Source organism: Botrytis fragariae (genome assembly GCF_013461495.1).
Source record: "Botrytis fragariae strain BVB16 chromosome Unknown tig00000001, whole genome shotgun sequence".
Classification (NCBI taxonomy): domain Eukaryota; kingdom Fungi; phylum Ascomycota; class Leotiomycetes; order Helotiales; family Sclerotiniaceae; genus Botrytis; species Botrytis fragariae.
The window spans coordinates 631,916-654,041 of NW_023500987.1; the positions used below are offsets into that span (position 1 = coordinate 631,916).

The following is a 22,126-nucleotide window of genomic DNA, read 5'->3' on the forward strand; positions in this document are numbered from 1 at the left end:
GCGTTGGCCAAGACCGGTGAATTGTAGGATGCTTTGGGGACAAGAGAGGCATGGCACCATCCATCGTTCTGTGCTGTGTACAATGTAGAACAAGGGAACTTCTGGTTATTAGCATGCATACAAATCTTGATCCAAGTCTGGAACCCAATCGTGATGCTGTTCAACCATGGACACACCAAGAGGAAATGATACATGCTCTCAGCGACCAGACGAGTATAGTTTGCATGTGTTGTTGATGTGATGGATACTCTGGATACTCGATGTGCACCTTGCTACACATGTCCCTTTTCGTCCGGTGCTTCCGCCCATGTTCTGAGATATGAGACCTCGTAATTGAATCATTTCATGTGATGCACACGAATTACTCCGTGAAATCAATTTGAACCCTTCACTCCCAAATAAACTCCCCCTTATGATCATTTGGCCCAAGGTTCGAAATATCATCTCTTGTTATCCAAGATTACCGATCATATATTCTTTTCCATTTTTCCATTTTCCATTTTCCATTTTCCATTTTCCATTTTCCATTTTCCATTTTCCATTTCATTCTCTTCCTCTACCTAGATACACATTAATCATCTTTCTTTCTATTTTGAGCATCGGTAGTCGGACCTCCCGCCTCTTATCCTCTCATCATTCCCTGGTCTCACAAAAGTGACGTCCCCCAGATCCCGCCAAACCCAAAAAAAATATCAAGATGCTAAGCAGGTACATGAATTAGTGCGCATACCGGTAGATTATTCACCTGCTTTCCCCCCAAATTATTCATCATTCATCATTCCTCAACATTAATCACATTACTCCCAATTCAACCTCGACATTCTTTTGGATTTGGCTTCAATTCATCTTCTGTTTGCAGCGTTGCGAGCCATATTTGCCGCCGCGCTTTAAAATTGGGAATCATTGTGCTGTTATATAATCAACAGTCCGACAAAGAAAGAACAAAACACAGAGCACTTATTAGATTGTACATGCTATAATAAGTCCACCATATCAATTTGAAGGGTCATCCGGAGCTCGCGGAATCACCGCTGCATTGATAGATTTCTCAACTTACTATCATTCAAAGTAAATTAAATCATTCACAATGGGCCGGAATCGAGGTACGTTGGAATGCGCCACCATATTTACAAGTCAACCATTGCTAAATAGCTCTTTCCCTTAGTTATGTCGTTCATGTCCCAGTTTAGGGACAGAGACTCTCATAGCCCTACTCGACCACCTCCATCTACAGGTCGAGCACGAAGTCGAACTGAATCCTACACACAGCAAGGGTCTCAAGACACAGGAAAGTCGTCCTCGGGAAGAGAGCCATTTCCAACTTCGAGCTTCCAAATGCCCTCTCACCAGGAATCGCCGTCGAGCGAAGTTCGCGCATCTCCTCAGCCGACTCGAACTCGGGAACGAGCATCTTCTAGACCAACGTCTATGGCACAAACCTTTCAGCCTCCACTGATGGATGTGAACCAAGATACTCTACCGGAATTACAACCAATTTTCACATTCTTGAATAGTCACAGCAATAAGCTGTACCAGGAAGGGTATTTCTTAAAATTGGATGATCAAAACATACGTACGTATTATGTTCTACCTTGGTGGAGCATTATGATCTAACATCATGCAGATGGCAAGGCCAATGCCGACCGAACCTGGACAGAGTGTTTTGCACAGCTTGTGGGAACTATCCTTTCATTGTGGGATGCTGCAGAGTTAGATGCGGCTGGCCAAGATGGAGAGGTCCTTCCAAAGTTTATCAATCTCACAGATGCCTCGATCAAAATGGTTACTTCTACTCTTCTCAAAATGGGTATGATTCCACCTACTAATAGTCTATAGATCGAATCCCTTCCCACGAGGTCACCCACAGAAGCGCCTTTGCAGAATGTCCTCAGCATATCAACAGCTGGCAAGAATAGATACCTATTGCACTTCAATTCACATCACTCGTTGGTTCAATGGACCGCCGGTATCCGTCTCTGTATGTTTGAGCATGCGTCATTACAAGAAGCGTATACAGGTGCGCTCATTGCTGGTAAGGGTAAATTATTAAACAACATCAGACCCATCATGGAGCGCTCGAGAATCCAAACTGCAGACTGGGCCCGAGTGAGATTTGGCGCTGGAACGCCTTGGAGACGATGTTGGTGCGTAATTACTCCACCCGATGAAAAAGAAGTCCAAAGATTACAAAAACAATCGCAAAAGAAGAGGTCGGCATATGATCGCTCCCGACCCCTATATTGAAAGGCGACATCAAATTTTATGATTCCAAGAGGACGAAAAAAATTCGACCAATCGCGACGATTAACGACGCATATTCTGCGTTTGCCATATATCCCCAATCCAAACCACTCATCGATGCTTCCACTTTAGTCAAGGTTGAGGGATCTATTACGATTCACTCCAACCCCCCTTGACATCCGAAGGATTCGTATTCGTCATGCCCGAGGTGCATCCGGCTGTAAGTGGCTTTGAAATGATGCTCCGTTGGCTTTTCCCAGTCTACGATACGTTTGGTCTGTATGGACGTCCTGGTCGTTTGATTGCAGAGACAAATGATACCAGAAGTTTGATGTTTGCAATGCCAGAACACCGAAGATATGGATATTTAGAAACCCTCGATGTTTCAAGTCTAATATCAGAGCCAGGTAGCGCTAACTGGCTAGAGTCTGAATGGAGAGGAAGAATGAAAGATTTGACAGCTAAGCGAATGGTGACTCTCAGAAACAACAGCCAAAGAAATAGCCAGTACGGCAGTAGAAGAAGTCGCAATAGTGTAGGAAATCCTCGAACTCGCCTTCAGTTTGACGATGCAGCATCGGTTAGATCATCGCCATCGATACAGTTTGGTGCCCGTCCGTCGGGAGATGTTGGCTATAGCGGCCTCCCTAGAACTGATTCGACACCTGTTGCATTTCAACCGTCAAAGACCTCAGGACCGTCTCATCAAAGGTCAATATCTGAATCTCTACCACCAAGCCGTGATCAAAATCAAAATCCTTCTGTCTTTGATGGAGCTTTTGAACCTGCTCCTATTCCACCTCTGCACACTGGCTCAGGTTTGAAATACGTACAAGATGCTACACCTTCCCCCGACCGCCTCAGTTCAGAGGATGAGCAAGCAGCCAGTGCAACCCCAGTTCGCGAACTACAAGAATTGCAAACGGTTACGATTCCAGAACCTGTAGCTGCACCCCCAGCTTTCAAACACGCGCCGGGCGCTAAACCCCCTAGCAAACCCCTGCAATCAACAGATCTTCGAAAAGCGAACAATCGCATGTCTACTGCAACATTATCTCAGTTAACTGGTGCTGCCGGTGCTGCAGCCACTTACCAAAGTCAAGATCGACGAGGATTGAATGCTCAAACGCATGATAGAATAGAGGAGGATGAAGATCAAGGTAGAGGGGTACTGTCAGACGTCACCAGATATCACCATATGCCTGCTAACCATAACATCATTAATGAAGGCATCGTAGCAACCTACGAACCTCGTAACGAACAAGAGCCAACTCTTCCCTCGAACCGCGATCAAATACCGTATCAAAACCAATACTATCAATCTAATAATACAAATTTTAATTCAAGATCACAACCGAATCTCTCAAACGATATGCTCCCACCAAAGAACTCCTCAAGCCAACCATCTCGTTTACAGACCAGCCAAAGCATCTCAAGAAAGCCTCTCCCTACACGCGAAGAGAACCAATCAAGCCCTAGTTCGTCGCACCCACCTTCCAGCTCTGGCAGCTTGACTCAGCATATTCTCGATTCAGGCGCTTTCGACTTGATACTGCCTAAAGCAGACGACTTTAAGCTCCCGCAGATGAATAGACACAATAGCGATTTAAGTAGTGCATATGACGACGCTGCATCGACTGGTACCCCAGATTATGCCAGTACCAAAAAGTCTGTGCGGTCTGTACGCACGCAAGAGTCTGTCGAAAAGCCTCGAGCAGGGAAGAAGAAGATCATCGGCAATATCGAAGTTGGGCAACCACTTTATGGTGACGAAAACACATTGTCAAAAGGGGTTGATATCGATTTTGGTCCTACCTTTGATCTCAATCGAGCGCCCGGCCAAAACTCTCCAAGTCCGCCTCCTAAACAGAATAATTTTAATCAGTCCAGTCCTGAAAAGCGTCCAAGTCATGAAAGATCTCCAAGCGGCAATGCAGTAGCTTGGCAACCTGGAATGAGCGCAACCGCTGCTAATAATACCTTTGGCCACAAACAAGGTATGACGGCGGAAGAGTATGTTCAACAGCGTTCCATGGTTGCTGCTACCACACCGCAATATATCCACCAACGTCAACCTTCGGGCAACATTCTACGTGCAACTTCTCCTACGCCTGCACGCGCCACACCTTCCCCAACACCTGGACGATATACCCCTTCCCCTACGCCAGGTCAAACTTCTAAGCGTTCCAGTGCACTTATAGGTCAACATTCACGCCACAGCTCAGCAGATTTATTAAATTTCAATGAAGGACATGGTCAAAATCGTCACTCACGCCATAGCTCAGCAGACTTGTTAAATTTCAATGAAGGACATGGTCAAAACCGTAACTCACGTCGTAACTCAACAGATCTATTAAACTCTGCTGAAGTATATGGTCAACAGCAACATGCACGTCGCAGTTCAGCCGATCTCTTACGTCCAAGCTCCAGAGGTGCAAACAGAGTTTTAGGGCCTTCTGGGAATGGCACCGTTACAACGAATCTCTCTGCCCGAGAGCAGGCCTTTGTTGCTAAAATTACTGGTGGACCCCTAATTGCCATGGTTAAGAATACCAATAAAGATAACGTTGTTTCTGCTGGCCTCGTTGGAGCTATTGGTTCGCGTGAGAAGGAAAAGCAACATGTCAAGCAAGGACTCAAATCTCAGTCGATACAGCATGCAATTGCACTTCGTCAACAGCAATTGGCTCAACAACAGCAACAACAGCAACAGCAGCAAGCTGAGCAACGTCGTCTTGATCAACAATTAGCTGAACAAACTCGTCTTTTGCAACAAACTGAGCAGAACCGTCGCCAGTCCCAATATGCTAATACCAACTATTCACCATCGCAGTTTGCAGTACCAAGTAAGAGAGGTTCATGGATGGGGCCAAACTTTCCTCAGGCAGCGGCATGGACAACACCAGGGCAATCACCAGGGCAATATCAAACAACTCTGGCCCACTCACCTGGTCAATATCAAACAACTATGGCACACTCACCTGGTCAATATCAAACAACATTGGCTCACTCACCTGGACAATATCAGCCAACGTTGGCTCACTCTCCTGGTCAATACCAAACAACCTTAGCACATTCTCCTGGATATCAAGCTTCCCCTCATCAATATTCTCAACAACAACAATATTTCCCTCAATATCCACCAACGCAAGGACAGAGGAACTCTGGATACTATGGGTAGGATATGTATTAGGTTGACAGCATAGCCTGGCGTTATTCTTATAAAATCTTGAAGTGAATTGGATTTAAAAAGATTGTCGTTTGGAATTGAGACAATCCCTGTTTTTGTAAAATGTTTTGGTCTTTCCTTTTGGTCTCTTTTCTCGTTCTTTCTTTTGTTCATAGCGGGGGTATGGCGTGAAGGCTCACGTAAACGGCTGGATGGAGGGGGTTTTCTACATTTGATTGCAGTTGAATGTTGGGGATAAATTCGACGTAGCCTGGAAATGGCACATCTTCTTTTATCTTCTTTTCTTTTGTAAATCAAGTATATTAGTTGAATGGATGCTGTAGAGCGAAAGGATGAGGCAAACTTACATGATCCTTAATACTTGAAGGGGTATTGGCTTAGAAAAGAGTAAATCAAATGAATGTATAATTCTAAATTTTGAATTCTGGATTATGAGCTTTAGGAATTTTCATTGTATAGTGTGAATTGGTTTGTATTGTGGTTTATTCTTTTACGGGAATTTATCATGTATCATGTATAAAGATGAAGAGTGAATTCAATGGTGTTTTTGATAGCTTGAGAGGTGTTATTTATCAAGTGTTTTATTGTATTCATGTGAGTGATTCCTCTTCTCAAAGCTTTTGGTTGTTCTAATCGCTAGGATATTCAAATTCATATTGTTTCCTCCCTTTGTATGGTTCTTCTAATTTCCAGTCATGAATGGATATCTCGACTCATATCAATATCTTACCTCAATTGATATTATTGGTCTAATTTATAGAGATATTCTAATTCGTGTTGTATAATTATTTCAGTTCGTGTAATTCATGTGGTCACCTCGATTCATCTCATATAATCAATCATCTCATATATTTCATACCATCATTTCAATTCACGTCAGACACTCATGTCACATAATCACATTCCATACAGTCACCAAAAACCATCGTCAAAAGCCATCATGGTACAGGTTGTCAAATATGTATTGACCGTCCACTGGACGAAAAGAAGTGTCGATACAACAAATCTTCTCTCCGTAATCTATTTTGGGAATAAAAATTACATTAAAATACTGTACACGAATACTCAACAGTATCCATACCTCGTTCAGACATAGGAAAGCCTCCAGTTCAATTCATAGCACTCATATACTATCCACCTTTTTTTCCATCACCTAATTTACAAGAGAGCAACGGCGCCCATGATGACAGCAATCAATCCCATGGAGATGCTAGAACGGCTAGCAGAACCAGTGACAATCATGCTTGGGGATGCGGTTGCTGATCCACTGGCGGCAGTGATGCCAGTGACAGTGACAGAAGAGGTTGGTTGAGTGGGTTTGTTGATGCCTGTTCCACTAGCATAATGTCCAGAGGTACCGTTGTTAGATGAGCCAACTGGGTAGACTGGAGATCCAGTAGGGGCAGCGACTCCTGGTACAACAACAGTGGATGAACCAACTGGGTAGACTTCAGATCCAGATCCAGTAGGGGCAACAACTCCTGGTACAACAACAGTGGATGAACCAACTGGGTAGACTTCAGATCCAGTGGGGAGAATAGCTCCTGGTACAACGATAGTGGATGAAGCACCTGAACCTGGAACAATCATAGTCGATGAAGCGATGGTGATACCCTCAGCGGATGAGACTGAAACAGCCTTACCTGGGAGACCAGAGACGGTAGAGTTCTCAGGAGACCCTGGATAAGCAACACCAGATGGAGAGCTAGCACCGGCAGTTTGAATGATGGTAATGACGGATGCAGATTGAGTCTATGTTTGATTAGCTGTAGAACTTGAAGAAAATCACAAGGGAAACTTACAACAGTGAGAATAGAAGGAGAAGCAGAAATGGTGATAACAGATGGTTGAGCACATTCTTCAGAACCTGCACTTCCAGATACACCAATGGCAGAGGTCAATGGTTGAGAAGAACCAGCTACTGGTGCAGATGTGGTCAAACCTTGAGCTGAGCTGACTGCTTGACTAGCAACGGGAACGACTGTTACAGTGCTGTAAACCATATCTCCACTGTCAGTGTTGATAGCGGAAGATGGGCTACCGGTTGTGGCACTCAAACTTGCAACAACAGATGGGGATTCACTTCCAGAGTTTCCAGAGTTAGATCCAGTTTGTGTAGAAGCTGGAGTAGAAGCGACAGGGACACCGTTGCTGGAAATCACAGAGGCAGCTGGAGATGGAGCAGTGACACCAGAATTGTCAAAAGTAGATGATGGAGCTGGTCCGGATGCTTGTGCGCTGCCTTGTGGAATGACGACAGAACCGCTTGGGGAAGAAGTTCCTTGTGTTTGAACGGCAACTGTTCTAGTGGCATAGATGGTGGAAGACTGGAAAATTGTCGCAAAGCTTGTTGATGTCTCAAGACTGGTGACTCCTCCGTTGGTCTGGGTCAAAGTGACTGGGTAGACAGTGACGTATGATTGGACGGAGACTGTGCTGTAGATTTGTTCGGTAGAAACACCTTGGGAAGCAGCTGGGACGGAGGCTACTGGAGCGGAGGCTACTGGGGTCACGACAACAGTGCTAGTACCAACAAGAGTGGAGGTGCTGTAAACAGTGGACAAGCTGGTGGTGGTCTCAAAGCTGGTTGTACCTTGACTGGTGTGGGTGAGAGTTACTGGGCAAACTGTAGTGTAAGAGTCAACGACGACAGTTGTGTAGACAGTTTCGGAAGATTGGGCTGGAGAAGAGACAACTGGGGCGGAAGCTACTGGGGTCGCGACAACAGTGCTAGTACCAACAAGAGTGGAGGTACTGTAAACAGTGGAGATGCTAGAAGTAGTCAAAACGCTAGTGGATCCTCCAGTAGTTTGAGTCAAGGTAACTGGGCAAACTGTAGTGTAAGAGTCAACAATGACGGTTGTGTAGACAGTTTCGGAAGATTGAACTGGAGAAGAGACAGCTGGGCCAGTGACTTGAGCGGATCCAGATGGAATGACACTAGCACCCTCGGAATCGGAAGTTGCGGAAGGTGCAACCGTGATAGTACGTGTACCAGTAGCGGTTGACGAGCTGTAGACTGTGGAGGTGCTAGAAGTAGTCAAAACGCTAGTGGTTCCTCCAGTAGTTTGAGTCAAAGTAACTGGGCAGATTGTGGTGTATGAATCAACGATAACGGTAGTGTAAACAGTCTCGGACGAAAATCCTGGTGAAGAAACAGCTGGGCCAGTGACTTGAGCGGATTCAGATGGGGATGAACCAGATGGCTTCACGATAACAGTCTTGGTGGCAGTCATGGTGGAAGAGCTGTAGACAGTTGAAATGGTAGAAGTGGTCAAAACACTTGTTACACCTTCACTAGTTTGTGTCATGGTAACAGGGCAAACAGTAGTGTATGAATCGACGATAACGGTTGTGTAAACAGTTTCGGATGAGGAGGCAGATGGAGAAGAACCTCCAGTAACACTAGCGCCACTAGAATCGGAAGTACCAGATGGGCTTGAGACGTTGACAGATTCAGATGGAGAAGAACCATTGGAAGAAACGGCTGGCAATGAACCACTAGCAGAAGGTTGGTTTGAGCCCGAAGCATTGGGCGAAGATCCAGATGGATAAACTCCGTTAGAGGCACTTGGGGATGAACCGGAAGCTACAGATGGATAAACCCCGTTAGAGGCACTTGGGGATGAACCGGAAGCGACAGATGGATAAGCTCCGTTGGATGCACTTGGGGATGAACCGGAAGCGACAGATGGATAAGCTCCGTTAGATGCACTTGGGGATGAACCGGAAGCGACAGATGATGGAGAAGATCCAGCTGGGGTAGTGGAGAGTCCACTGAGTTCACCAGAGCTGATTTGAGCTGGAGTAGAGCTAGAAACTGGGCAAGCAGTTTGACCAGAGAGAAGAGCGCCTGATGAAACACATGGAACAGATGCAACGGCACTGCCAGATGGAGATGAACCATTTTCTGATCCTGAGGCACTTGGGGAAGAGCCGTTTGAGCCCGAAGCATTGGGCGAAGATCCAGATGGATAAACTCCGTTAGATGCACTTGGGGATGAGCCGGAAGCGACAGATGATGGAGAAGATCCAGCTGGGGTAGTGGAGAGTCCACTGAGTTCACCAGAGCTGATTTGAGCTGGAGTAGAGCTAGAAATTGGGCAAGCAGTTTGACCAGAGAGAAGAGCGCCTGATGAAACACATGGAACAGATGCAACGGCACTGCCAGATGGAGAACCACTTGGGGAAGAGCCGCTTCCAGAATTTCCAGAGCCTGATGCACTTGGGGATGAACCACTTGCAGCATTTCCTGATGGAGAGGCACCACTTCCAGATGGAGAACCACTTGGGTATGAGCCGCTTCCAGAATTTCCAGAGCCTGATGCACTTGGGGACGAGCCAGTTGCGATAGAGCTTGATGGGGAAGAACCGTTTGAGCCTGAGGCACTTGGGGATGAACCACTTGCAGCATTTCCTGATGGAGAGGCACCACTTCCAGATGGAGAACCACTTGGGTATGAACCGCTTCCAGAGTTTCCAGAGCCAGATGCGCTTGGAGACGAACCAATTGGGGAGGTGGTCTCGCCGCTAAGTTCTCCGGTACTGCTTGGGGTAGGAGCTGAAGCAGTGTCACTTCCGAAACCAATCACACTCGATGAAGGAGAGGAGCCCGAGAGTTCACTGGACAAAGCGGAGGTGATGGATGCCAAGTTAGTGCTTGTAGCTCCAGTACCGACGGGAACGACAGCGATAGGAGTTGTGCTTGGGACATCGAAAGTAGATGGAGTTGCTGATTCAACCGAGGTAAGACTGATTGTGCCAGGAATAGATGACGGGGCAACATTGGTGTTAGCCGTGGTAGTAAGTGATGGCAAGCTTGATGGAATTGCTCCTGACGCGGTGTTGCCAGCCTCAGTAATTGGGCAAACAGTAGTATAATCGACAACGGTTTGAGTAACAACGGTGGTACTTGCAAGAGATGCTGGACAATGGATAACATTTGAAGCACAGCTAGTGATGGTAGTAACTTGGGTAGCATAAGCTGTAGATGTGGTCATAGATGCTGCACTAGTAATGGTACCGATTAATGATCCAGTGGCGGAAGCACCGGATGGTCGGGAAGCAGTTAGGACAGTGCCATTCGAGAAATGTCCAGTTCCAGATGGGGCGGAATCAGAGTTAGAGGCTGACGAATCGGAATCAGAGCCAGATCCTCCGAGACCGATAGAGATCGAACCACCAAGACCGATGGAACCCGAGCCACTGGAAGCCGAACCACTGGAAGCAGAGCCAGTGGAATCAGAGCCACTGGAAGCAGATCCAGTAGAAATGGCACCTAAAGCTCTGGTGGAAGTTGGTCTAGTGGTGCAAATAGCAGCTAGGGCACCAGCATTCACAGTAATAGCGGCAGTTGGTGCAATCTCGAATGCAGCAAAGTCGATGTTTGCAACGGAAGCGGCATATGCACCAATGTTAACATCGACTGCACCCGAGATGGAAAGTGGACAATCATCGGTGCTACCAATTTCAGTGACATATTGAAGCAAATCGGCATAGACACCAAGTTCAAAGCCATATCCGATACCCAAGAGAGAGACGGTAGTACCAGCCTCAACTCTGCAGCGAATAGAAGCTTGTAATGTGGCTTCACCAGCAAGAACAACGATAGGAAGGTCATTCATGACAGCTCCGTCGAAGTTATAGTCCTTGATAGCACCGGCCAAGAGATCAACAGTAAGGGAAGCACCTTCTGGAAACGAGAATTCGAAACCAGCAGAGAGATCAACTTGAGAATCAACGGAGATAACCAAATCAAGGAAAACATTCAGGCCAACCGAGACAGTATCGAGAATAGAAACATCAGCGATAAGACCAGCTTCGAAAATATTGAGAGTGTAAGTGGCGGATTCAGCGGCGAAGACATTGAGTTCGATGTGTCCTCCAACATCCTCCAAAGAAATCAAACATTCCAAGCTTGCGGCTTCAACAATGGTTTCGTAAGGATGTTCCAAGAACTCGAGCACCTCTTCGACAATGCTGCTGGAAATTTCGGCCACGGTGTTGGTGACGACGGCTGTACCCCATGTTCGACAATCAACACACTTAATCTGACATCCCGATGCACTTCCAAAGCTGATACCGATATCTGCACCAAGACCGAGGTCAAGAATACCAAATACATCCAATGCAGCACTGACACCACTACAAATATGTCAGCAACAAACCGAACATGATATCATCTTTGGGAACTCTTACGTATCTAATAAGACCTCATTCTGTCTCGAGCAGCCAATGTCATGACTGCAAAGCTGCTTGTAGGATGTGTGTCTTGCAGACACACCAGAGTGTACATCAGCAGAAATACCGGTATGGACGACATCTATGCGATCAGAATACTTTTCAGGTGCATAAGCTGGTGGATATGCTGCTACATTTGTAGCAAGGACTGCCCCAACGAGGGCCGTCCCGAGAGACGATGAAAACATGACTGATAGGATAACAATAAATGCAAATGAATGTGTTTAATATGAAAAAAATAAAAAAAAGATTGTAACAGGCCTAGAAGGACCTTTCGTAAAGAGAGTGGTAAAGAATGCAAAGCAGGCTTGGAAAGGAAAATAATGATGGACAGGAGAACATCTTTTAAAGACGACGACCATAACGTTCTCACCCCTTGAATCTTGGCATAGCGTTGAAGCTATCATGTTGATCATCTCGAATGAGAAAGGTAGATCTACTCTCCGAAATGAAAGTGTCTTTCCTATACTGGAGCCCCTTGTTCCGTACCTGACTTGGAAAAATCATCATCTCCATATTTTGTGTAAAAATATGGGGTACCTTCGGACGAAATTCCAGCAGCCGTCCAGCAACTTTGCTCTCATAGACTCGATCTGATTACTGTCGAGATAAAAATAAGGTCAATGTGGATAACATCAAATAGCATTCTATCAAAGCACTTGATACCATTGGATATAACCTGGTGAAAAAAGGTCTGGAAGGGAATGGGGGAAGTGAACATTGAGAGATTTTTGTGTACTTCCGGACTAGTAATTGACCGATCTACAGTAAAGCACGAGCTTCATACCCATTGGGAATGAATTGCCATACTTGGAAAGTCCCCTGGAAGTTATACCGTACGGCATAAAGCTGGCAGTGGGGTTGACACGTCCCCTCAGAATGGATTTGATGTTTCAGGTCAAAGATTCCAGGAATCCAGGCTCAATAAACCGGATTTGTGTACGCATTGTACTGTACGATGGCTGTCCGTAATATCGAGTGTAGTGTTGGGAATAGCTTGTAAGTTGCTAAAGAACTCAATGCCGGCGAACCGTTCCGTACAATAGCGGCAGTGGCAGTGGCAAGTCCCTGGATGCATGGTTATGCCCTTAAAGATAGGTCTGAGAGTCGACTGAAAGGGGCAATGTTCATCTGTATGTTTATGCATCCAATTACTCGAGTAGTATGGAGTCATAAAAAATTGAAATCCTCTGACGAACCAGTGGTACAGATGTCATGAGGAGCTAATCATTGGATGCTTTTGATTATCCAATCTCTCTCACCACCCAGGCATTTGGTCTTGAAAGAATCCAAGAATAGATACGACATTTCCAATTTGTGGCCCCCAATTTGCAATTGCTCATACCAAAGCATTCGATCTGCACTTTGGCCGCCTCATGACTCGACAAGGCTATTGCGCGCTAGACCCATTATAATGTTTTAGCGTACATGTCAAGCGAAATTGCCGCGACGTCGCATGAGGCTAAAAGTTATACTCAGCCTCGCATTGACGCACACAGGCTACATTTGAAGTCCGAACTTTCATCAAATTTACGAAGCACTTTATTTACCTTCACACAAAATATCGGAACCGAGCAAATAAGCATACCAGGACGTCGAAATCAAGTATAGCCCGTGATCAGACCGAGGCATTATTCCGCATTGTGGCCTCTACACCCGCGTCATTGAACGCTATCTAGCACCTTTCAAGCTATCGAAATTATCGGTCTCCTATCATAGGATTCACAGCACAATCATCACCACCCAGCATGTCTCTCTCCTCCTACCTTGCCAAAAATTACCTCACCGCCTCCAGCCCCTCTTCCAGTACCCCCAAAGACAAAAAGCGCAAACGCAAGGCTGCCGCGCAAACCGGTCTCATAATCGCCGATGATGACGCTCCCGGCTGGTCCAATCCTCAAGACCATGCCTCCGACGATGATACCCCCATGATCACCAGCCATAGCACCTCGGAATTTCGCAAATCCAAAAAATCATCTTGGAAAACCGTCGGCGTACCTGCTCTCCAACCACAAAATGAAGACACCGCCGAGGCAGACCGGATAATCCAGCAAGCCGCTGCCGAGAACTCTGCCGCTCTGCACGCCGACGAAGAACCTACTATTGAAGAGACCCGCGGCGGGCTTCAAACTCGCGATGAAGCAGCCGCGCAAGCTGAGAAGAAAAAGCGAGTTGAAGCCGCGCAATGGGCGCGCGAATCTGGTTCGGGCAAGAGTAAAGGAAAAGAAGAAACTGTCTATCGAGATGCAACGGGTCGACGAATCGACATAAGTATGCGACGTTCTGAAGCTAAGAAAGAAATGGATGAAAAAGCACGAAAGGAATTGGAAGAAAAAGAGGCGCAAAAGGGAGACATACAATTATTAGCCAAGGCGAAAAGAAGAGAGGAGTTAGATGAAGCGAAGTTCATGACGGTGGCGAGGGGGGTGGATGATGTGGAGATGAATGAGGAACTCAAAGAGGTAGAGCGGTGGAATGATCCCGCGATGCAATTTTTGAGTAAAGAGAAGAAAGGCAAAAGTAGGACGGGAAAACCATTATACAAAGGTTCGGCAGCGCCGAATAGATACGGCATTCGACCCGGTCATCGATGGGATGGGGTAGATAGGGGCAATGGATGGGAGGCGGAGAGGTTTAAAGGGGAGAATAGGAGGGCCAGGAATAAGGATTTAGATTTTCAATGGCAGATGGATACCTAAACCTATGTTACATATTACAAATTGCCAGTTACGTATACCCCGGGAAAGCGACGATCAATGGAGTTCAGATAATGATAATGCACGCTGTAAACATGTCAATCATATATTTCTGTATATTCTCATTTCTTTCCCTATTCTATGTAGGTATTGTAGACAAACTGTGAATGGCATCTGAGAACATCAAGAAAACTTCACATACACGGCCTGATAGACCACATATGCATATTATACTTGAGCGCCATTAGTAAATCTTTTCCTCCCTTCCTCATTGGTATTCGCAATTAATATCATCTCATCTTCGCCAATTTGAAAGATATTTGCCTTCTTCCCATCCCAATGCATCATGATGCCTTTGTAACAAATTCGTTGCATGTACCATAGCGACCAATGTACTTTCCTCTCATATCCATATTACCAAACACCCTTTTTCGTATGGTATTATGTTGTCTCCCATCTCACATTCCCACCCACTACCCACCATTAAATTTTCACCACGACTAAATCTGAAACTCGAAACCTCTTTCTACACAGATTCAAGCAACCATGATACCGTGCTTCCTAAACTTTTGGTCGCAAAAGTTTGTCAGGTCCATATTTGGTATATTTCTTGATCATTTCCATAAACTCCTTTTTAGTGGTCTGTCCTTCACCATCACCAACTCTTCCACGGAAGTATGCCAATATTTGACTAATGGAGACACCTGTTGAAGGCAGACCAGCAATATCTTTGGGCGTAATTGGACCAGAACCAGAGGGCGATGTAGCTTCTGTAGTGATATTGTTAGTGAGTGTCTATTTTCCAAAGAATTACGGAACAATAAGCACAAAAAGACATCCTTACCAGCTCCTTGAGAAGGGCTACCAGCACGGCTACCACTCGATTTACCAGGGATTGGACTACCAGGTCTTGAAGTTGTTGGTGATCCTCCCATACGAAGTGTGATCTTCTTCTTCTTTGAACCGGCTCCATCTGACATTTCACCACCTGTGGCTTCTCCGTCGCTTGTGGCATTTTGTGGGTTGGGTGTAGAAGAACTGATTCTTGAAAGTTCGTTTGGATTTACCGACATCTTGACAATAGATGATTTTCTCTGAGGTTGACCTGGAATTGGAGTAGATGTACCTGTAGGTTGCGATGAGCCGACATGCTTCTTCTTATGCTTCTTTCTAGAAGATTCGTTCCCACTAGATTCTGAAAGGTTTGGGGATCCAGATCTCTTAAGATTCTTGGGTTTCTTCAAGGGATCAGTGTGCTTAGGTCGACCAGAAGGTGTGGTGTTGCCTTTTGACGAAGTACCTGAAGGCTTTGCTTCAGCCTTTAATTTGGCTTTGGCCTCTTCATCTTTCTTCTTGTCGATCTCCTTTTGCTTTTCTTCATCGGAGGTATCATCTTCGCTCTATCATATGTTAGTAGGTAGATCAAATGACTTTCGCAAAATACATACATCCGAAGAAGCATATGGATTGCTAGAATCACTATCATAGATGAAATTCTTTTCGCGTTTGGTTAAAGCCTTTCGGACACCCTTTCCCAATTTCTTCTTTGCCTCCAGTTCCTGTTCTTCTTTGATGAAGTCTTTCTCAACGGTTTCTTCATCTGCTTCACCAAACAAGTTGGCACCCCTTTGATCTTGCTTGATTCTTTCCTGAGCATCCTTTGTATCTTCATCCCTATCTGGCTCAACTGTGGCAAGCTCATCATCATCCTGGAACAAATCATCAGCATCAAAATCAAGCTCATCAATATCTCTTGTTTCATTTCTGCTTGATCCCTTGAAACTTGCGCTCTCTGTCTTGACAGTGTACAACTTATTCATCCCTCGGATATTTTCCTGGGTTGCACGTTGAGCTTCGTTTCTCTCTTGGGTTTTCATAGCCCATCTAGATTCTTTAGTCTTCTTACTCAACAAAGCTTCCGCTTCATCGATTGTGAGAGTGTTGAATTTGTTTTTCGAGGTGAACTTGTACCACTTCTCGACTGGAATCATCTTGAAAGCACTTCCCTCCGTGAAAAACATAACATTGACTTCTGACAAAGCACTCTCATAGTTACCGACCCAAGTGTTCTTGTTGTCAGCATCTTCCAGGTGCCAAGGTAAAGCTTCCTCATATCTAAGATCGGACTCTTTCTTTTGCTCTGCTGTCTTATCTAAGCGATGTACTTGAGTTGTCTTTTCATTTCGGAAAGCTTGAGCTTTCTTAGCAGCTGCTGCGTTGGCATTATTGCCAGTAGGAGCTATTTGCGCACGATCTGCAGCCTTTTGCGCCTCCTTCTCGGCCTTCAATATTTCTTGTCTTTCTCTCTCCTTGGAATCGACTGCATCCTCCATAACTACATCTTCATCCTTGAATGCTTTGCCCGGAGGTGGTTGCCGGGGGTCTCTGCGATGAAGAGAAATTGGTCGCGTGAACTCGTTTTGATCTGCCGGGTCAACCTCTTTCTTTCCAGAAAATCTCATTGCATGATATCGGATTCCATCACGCAAAGCCCGCCTGGTAGTGAAGAGAGGATAATCCGTGACTTCTCCCTTGGGAGGATGAGTCCAACCACCGTATGTCTGTCTAGGCGCAACATTGCCATTGATAGGAACTGGACCTCTCGGACCAGGTGCGCGTGGGCCAGAAACGTTGTTCAAGGATGTAGGTCCATTCGGTCTAGCTGGTGTCAAACCGTTCAAGTTCGCGCCGGCAGGTATAGAAGATGGATTGGGTCTGCGGATAGGTTTCTTTCGTGGTCTCAAAGGATCGGCAGCCTTGACTTTACGTGTAAATTGTGGTGCGCCACCGCTGTTGGGAGTTGGGGTAGGAGTTCGACCATTCGACATGCCAGATGGGGAGGCAGACATCTTGAATGATTATTCGGAAAGTGACTAGATTCTTGATGATGGAGGTTCGACTGATACAATAGACTGGACAACCGATAGAGAAATCTTCTGGGCTGAACCGACTCAATGAGTTCCTTCCTTCTTAGAATAAAGTTGAGAGCTGTTGTTGCCTTGAGACGGAGTCTTCAATTGTGTTCGGTCGCAAAAGCTGAAAAGAAGCGATATCTTTAATCTTGAAGTTGTGTACATGTGCTATTGATCTTGGTCGCAATAGATGTCTGAGTAGGTATAGATGAATTGAAATTTGATCCTCCAAAGTGATGGTTGATTGTTCTTTGTTGAATTTAGATTTGCTTTGTGGATCAACTTGGTTGACTTTCTGATATGTTTCTACCATCCAAGATACAATTCAGTTCTGTTGCAATGACAAGCAATTAAACCCCCCTAGTCCCAAAGCCGTATGGTGACTCCCGGATCGCCAATCCCTGCTCAGTTGTAGATAGTAGTGTCATATTGTTACATTTTGCTAGGGTGGCCGTAGTACCAAGCGCCAAAAGTCAAAAGCCAAAGCTTCTTGTGCTGGCCCGATATATATTGTTTGCATCACATTCACTTGGAAGACTTTGAAGAGGGAACATACACTTTGCTCATACAGTAGGTATACTCTTTGAAGTATTCAAACTTCCATTCACAGCCTATATCTCACTTCAACCACCACCAACAACTATCACTTACTTCTTCTTGATAATCACACTTTGATCTGGAGAGGGAGGGGTATCTCGACAGCTATATTCTCCCCAAGAGGAGGAAAAGAGATTATTCTAGACCACCAACCATCCAAACGAAGACATATGGAAACTGTTCGACAACAACAACGACATCAACATATTTCATCGCATTTCACCATAGAAACGTATCTCATGATTGGGAAATTACGTCAATTCAAGTCAATTCAACCTTTTCTTCACATCCGATTCAAAAAATCACCTGGGATATTGGAGATCGATCAGCCTTCAAGAAATCATCACATGATTAGTCTTCATTGATTCAATTCACTTCCAGAATACAGAATATATCTACTTCCGAGGTTGTGGTTACCATCTAGAAACATACTAAGCGGCATTGTTCAACATATCAATCTTTGATATCAAATTGCTATTCTATTCTGGAAAACTTCAAACCAACTTGTCATCATATATTTACAAGGATGCTTCCAGTAGGGAAGGATCAAGGTGAGCACCTGCCTAGAGGAGGTTTTGGTGATAATGGACTTGAAGATCGCCTTCGAGGTCTCATTCTTAATAATGCCAATGTTGTCACGAATAATGAAAACGTCAATATGCATCTTCTTCCTGCAACTGGTGCCGCTGGTGCTAAACTGCCACCACACATGCTCACAGCCAGCCCATCGGAGCAACAGGAATACCTTTCCAATATGGTCTCCAAAGCTACTGTATCATCACAGCATATTCCCGGCAGCACTGCTCCATTGTCCCCTCAACCTGGAAAAAAGAGAATGAACCAAGCACAAAGACGACAAATGAATGCCCAACTTTCAATTCCAGTCAACTCTGGACAACAACAGCATCATCAGCAAACAGGCCCATCACCCCGAAACTACACACCCCATTCAGGACAGCAACATCCAACACCATCTACGCCGCAATACTACAACAACAATCAAAGGAACAACCAAAGACCGCAACAGACTTACCAACAAGGACAATTCTCGCCACAATTACCTTATCAACAGACCAGGTCTCCATATACCCCTCAAATGGCATATCATAGTTCTCCTAGGTCAGGTGGTTTCCCGAACCAAGCGAGTCCCAGTCTTCCATTTCAGAGTCCTGTATACCCTCAGCAACATCAACAGAATTCTTGGCAGAACATGAATCAAACAAGCCCCGGGTCTAATTCTTTCGCCCAAAGACCTCAACCACAAAATCGACAATTGTATCACCCAGGTCCTTCGAACTCTGGTGGACAAGGACGCAGAAATTTTGGAGCAAGTACTGATGAAATGATGGGGCAGGGTGCATTCTTGGACAAATTGGCTGAAGAGTGTGTTCCAAAAATAGCGATTGATATCGATGAGGCAAACAAGAAAGAGCAATTTCGGGCTCATATTGAAGAAATCTGTAAAGCAGCGATTACTGAGCATGAACGAGAAAACAGTGGCAACAAAGAGTTTGATTCTTCGACTGTTCAATTGAAATGCTACGGAAGTTTAAGTTCGGGCTTTGCAACTAAAGGATCTGATATGGATCTTGCAATTCTAACACCATTCTCAAATCCATCTGCAGAGTCTTCAGAGTCTCAAATACCACGGCTATTGGAAAAGCGATTGCTCAGCCTGGGATACGGCGCACGATTACTCACTAGAACAAGAGTTCCTATTATCAAGCTTTGCGAGAAACCACTCCCAAAGTTGATGGCAGATCTTTTGGCGGAGCGTGATAAATGGGAGGGCGGTTTGGGCGAAGGTCAAGATGATGATGCAGACGACAAGCACTTAGACAGTCATACGACAAAGTCTCCTGAGCCAACATCAACAGAGACACATTCCAAAGCTAAGCCATTGACCAAAACGACCAGCAACACAAGCCAATCAAATATCAAAGGAGAAGCACAACAAACCGATAAGAAGGGTATCAGCTTGAAGCAAAAAGAACACCAGAATCTTATTGACTACCATATTTGTGCGAAGCGTGCTTTGAGAAAACATGGCGGGCGCGATCTATCTGTGAACTCGACTGAGCTTAATATGAAGGAAGCAAAGATTCTCAATGAAGTTTGTCGCGCCTTTATTCTTGGATTGCATTCTGAGGACCTATCAAAGCGGTTATCCGATTCTCCTTCCATCTCTCCATTATTTGATCCTGCTGTGCCTTTTGTACAGCGATCCCTGAATGGAATTTGCACACAAATCGAAGGGGAAAGACTAGCAATGGCATGGGATAAGCGGATTTTATTGGAAGCAACTGATAAACAAGAGTCGGATGCTCTTGCTGTTCTCGAGGCATGGAAAGTTTTACGGAATAAAACAGGACCCCTTACCGAGTCTGATATTTACAATAGACAATTGCATACCGCTACAGAACGATTGAAGAGGATCCATTCGTTACGTTTCGCATATCTCGATCAATTGATGTTTGAGAGTCCAAAACAATACCTCGCGAGAGTCGAGAAACTCAAGGAAGATCTTGAAGGCAAGGGGTTACCCCCAAATCTCATCCGACCACGTAACTTAACGGAAGAAGAAGTTATCAGCCAATTTGTCAAACACTACATTGATGGCATCCATGATGTTCAAATTCGCGATACTTTACAAAGTATTGAGGGAATAGTGACGTTGAAAGATGTAGCCCGCCGACATCAAATTTTGCAACTGGCGAAAGACTATGAGCATGCTATTGAAGTAAATTTCTACGACGAGGAAGCAAAACCTCACGTTGAGAGATACGTTCTAATTTTGCGTGATCTAGCTTTTAGACAATTTTCTGTTGATTCTTCACAAGCAGAGTTGGTAGCAATCATCCGTACTCTCCCTGACCCAACTCAAATATCACCCAACAAACCTCGGGACCGATACAAGGATCATCTTGAATTTCCCAAAGATAAAGTTGGAATTCAATGCGATATCAATTTTTCAAATCATTTGGCTTTGCATAACACATTACTTCTCAGACTATACTCTATCTGCGATCCAAGAGTCAAGATTGTAGTATTATTTGTGAAGCATTGGGCAAAGATACGAGGAATCAACACTCCATATCGCGGTACGCTTGGAAGTTACGGCTATGTACTGATGGTTTTACACTACCTAATGAACATTGCTCAACCTCCAGTTCTACCAAATCTTCAGCACATGAATAAAGAGCCACCTGCACATCTTTCTCCTACAGAAAAAGAAGCCCAGACTACTTGTGATGGCCATGACGTGAGGTTTTGGAGGAACGAAGCAGAGATCAGATCTTTGGCAGAGCGTAAGATGTTAACACACAATCATGACTCTGTGGGTATGTTGCTTCGGGGATTCTTCGAATACTTTGCACAGAGTCAACAGATGACAACGGTCCAAGGAAGAGGCTTCGAATGGGGTCGTGAAGTTTTGAGTTTACGATCAAATCATGGTATCCTTAGCAAGCACGAGAAAGGATGGGTTGGTGCAAGAACGGTCGTCGAAACCACGCAAATTGCAGCTCCCCCTACCCCTTCAACACCAGCATTTTCGACTCCCGCGACTCCAAATGTTACGAAGGAGAATACTAATAGTTTATCCGCCGCGTCAGAAGGCAAACAGCCTCCTAAGACTATGGAAGAGATTAAGGAGGTTCGCCATCGATATCTCTTGGCAATAGAAGATCCATTCGAGATTGAGCATAACATTGCACGTACTGTGACTCACAATGGAATTGTATCAATTCGAGATGAGTTCAGACGTGCATGGGGTATCATCAAATCTCTCGGAACCAAATACCAATCGAAAGATGGCCTCTTAGATCCGATTCCAAATTCTCCCAACGACTCCAAATACGAGTTACAGATTCTACTGGATACTATTCACGGATGGGAAAAGAAAGTAGTTGCGGCTGGAAACGTCTAAAATTCCATGTGAGACATGGAAATCTCAGCCTATGTCGAACAAAGGATAGACGGACGGAAAAACTGGAGCACTTGGCGTTGTTGGGGAAGAGATAGATTATTATTGTATGATTAGAAGAGAAATGCGGATTAGCTCTTGTTACGAACAGTACCAATATGCATGATTTGTTGGTGATTAACGATAGTCTTCCAGTTCCACGTGAAGAATCCAAGCGGATTTGGTCCCCTGCTTTTACCAAAAGATAGTTCGCATTGTAAATATTGCTTTTGTACTTCCCCGCATATTGGAAGCTCCAGATTTTCTCGATATCTTTTGATTTGAT

At 45.1% G+C, this 22,126-nt stretch overlaps 6 protein-coding genes across 6 annotated transcripts; 3 read left to right on the forward strand and 3 right to left on the reverse strand.

Annotated features, from left to right (window-relative positions):
- Window positions 1–1,087: 1,087 nt before the first annotated feature.
- Bfra_000191 (putative ph domain-containing protein) lies at window positions 1,088–5,422 on the forward strand (the record flags this gene model as incomplete). Its single annotated transcript, XM_037330636.1, has 5 exons — window positions 1,088–1,103; window positions 1,166–1,573; window positions 1,625–1,782; window positions 1,837–2,032; window positions 2,502–5,422. The coding sequence occupies 5 exons, from the start codon at window positions 1,088–1,090 to the stop codon at window positions 5,420–5,422; spliced, it is 3,699 nt and encodes a 1,232-aa protein (XP_037196969.1).
- A 1,167-nt stretch (window positions 5,423–6,589) lies between these two features.
- Bfra_000192 (uncharacterized protein) lies at window positions 6,590–11,859 on the reverse strand (the record flags this gene model as incomplete). Its single annotated transcript, XM_037330637.1, has 3 exons — window positions 6,590–7,183; window positions 7,234–11,575; window positions 11,630–11,859. 3 exons carry the CDS (start codon window positions 11,857–11,859, stop codon window positions 6,590–6,592), a joined length of 5,166 nt encoding a protein of 1,721 aa, XP_037196970.1.
- Window positions 11,860–12,569: 710 nt separating this feature from the next.
- Bfra_000193 (uncharacterized protein) lies at window positions 12,570–12,888 on the reverse strand (the record flags this gene model as incomplete). Its single annotated transcript, XM_037330638.1, has 2 exons — window positions 12,570–12,782; window positions 12,871–12,888. 2 exons carry the CDS (start codon window positions 12,886–12,888, stop codon window positions 12,570–12,572), a joined length of 231 nt encoding a protein of 76 aa, XP_037196971.1.
- A 531-nt stretch (window positions 12,889–13,419) lies between these two features.
- Window positions 13,420–14,370, forward strand: Bfra_000194 (putative pre-mrna-splicing factor cwc26 protein; the record flags this gene model as incomplete). Its single annotated transcript, XM_037330639.1, has 1 exon — window positions 13,420–14,370. One exon carries the CDS (start codon window positions 13,420–13,422, stop codon window positions 14,368–14,370), a length of 951 nt encoding a protein of 316 aa, XP_037196972.1.
- A 558-nt stretch (window positions 14,371–14,928) lies between these two features.
- Window positions 14,929–17,216, reverse strand: Bfra_000195 (putative transcription initiation factor iif subunit alpha protein; the record flags this gene model as incomplete). Its single annotated transcript, XM_037330640.1, has 3 exons — window positions 14,929–15,137; window positions 15,212–15,767; window positions 15,816–17,216. 3 exons carry the CDS (start codon window positions 17,214–17,216, stop codon window positions 14,929–14,931), a joined length of 2,166 nt encoding a protein of 721 aa, XP_037196973.1.
- Window positions 17,217–18,402: 1,186 nt separating this feature from the next.
- Window positions 18,403–21,804, forward strand: Bfra_000196 (putative caffeine-induced death protein; the record flags this gene model as incomplete). Its single annotated transcript, XM_037330641.1, has 1 exon — window positions 18,403–21,804. One exon carries the CDS (start codon window positions 18,403–18,405, stop codon window positions 21,802–21,804), a length of 3,402 nt encoding a protein of 1,133 aa, XP_037196974.1.
- Between the last annotated feature and the right edge of the window lie 322 nt (window positions 21,805–22,126).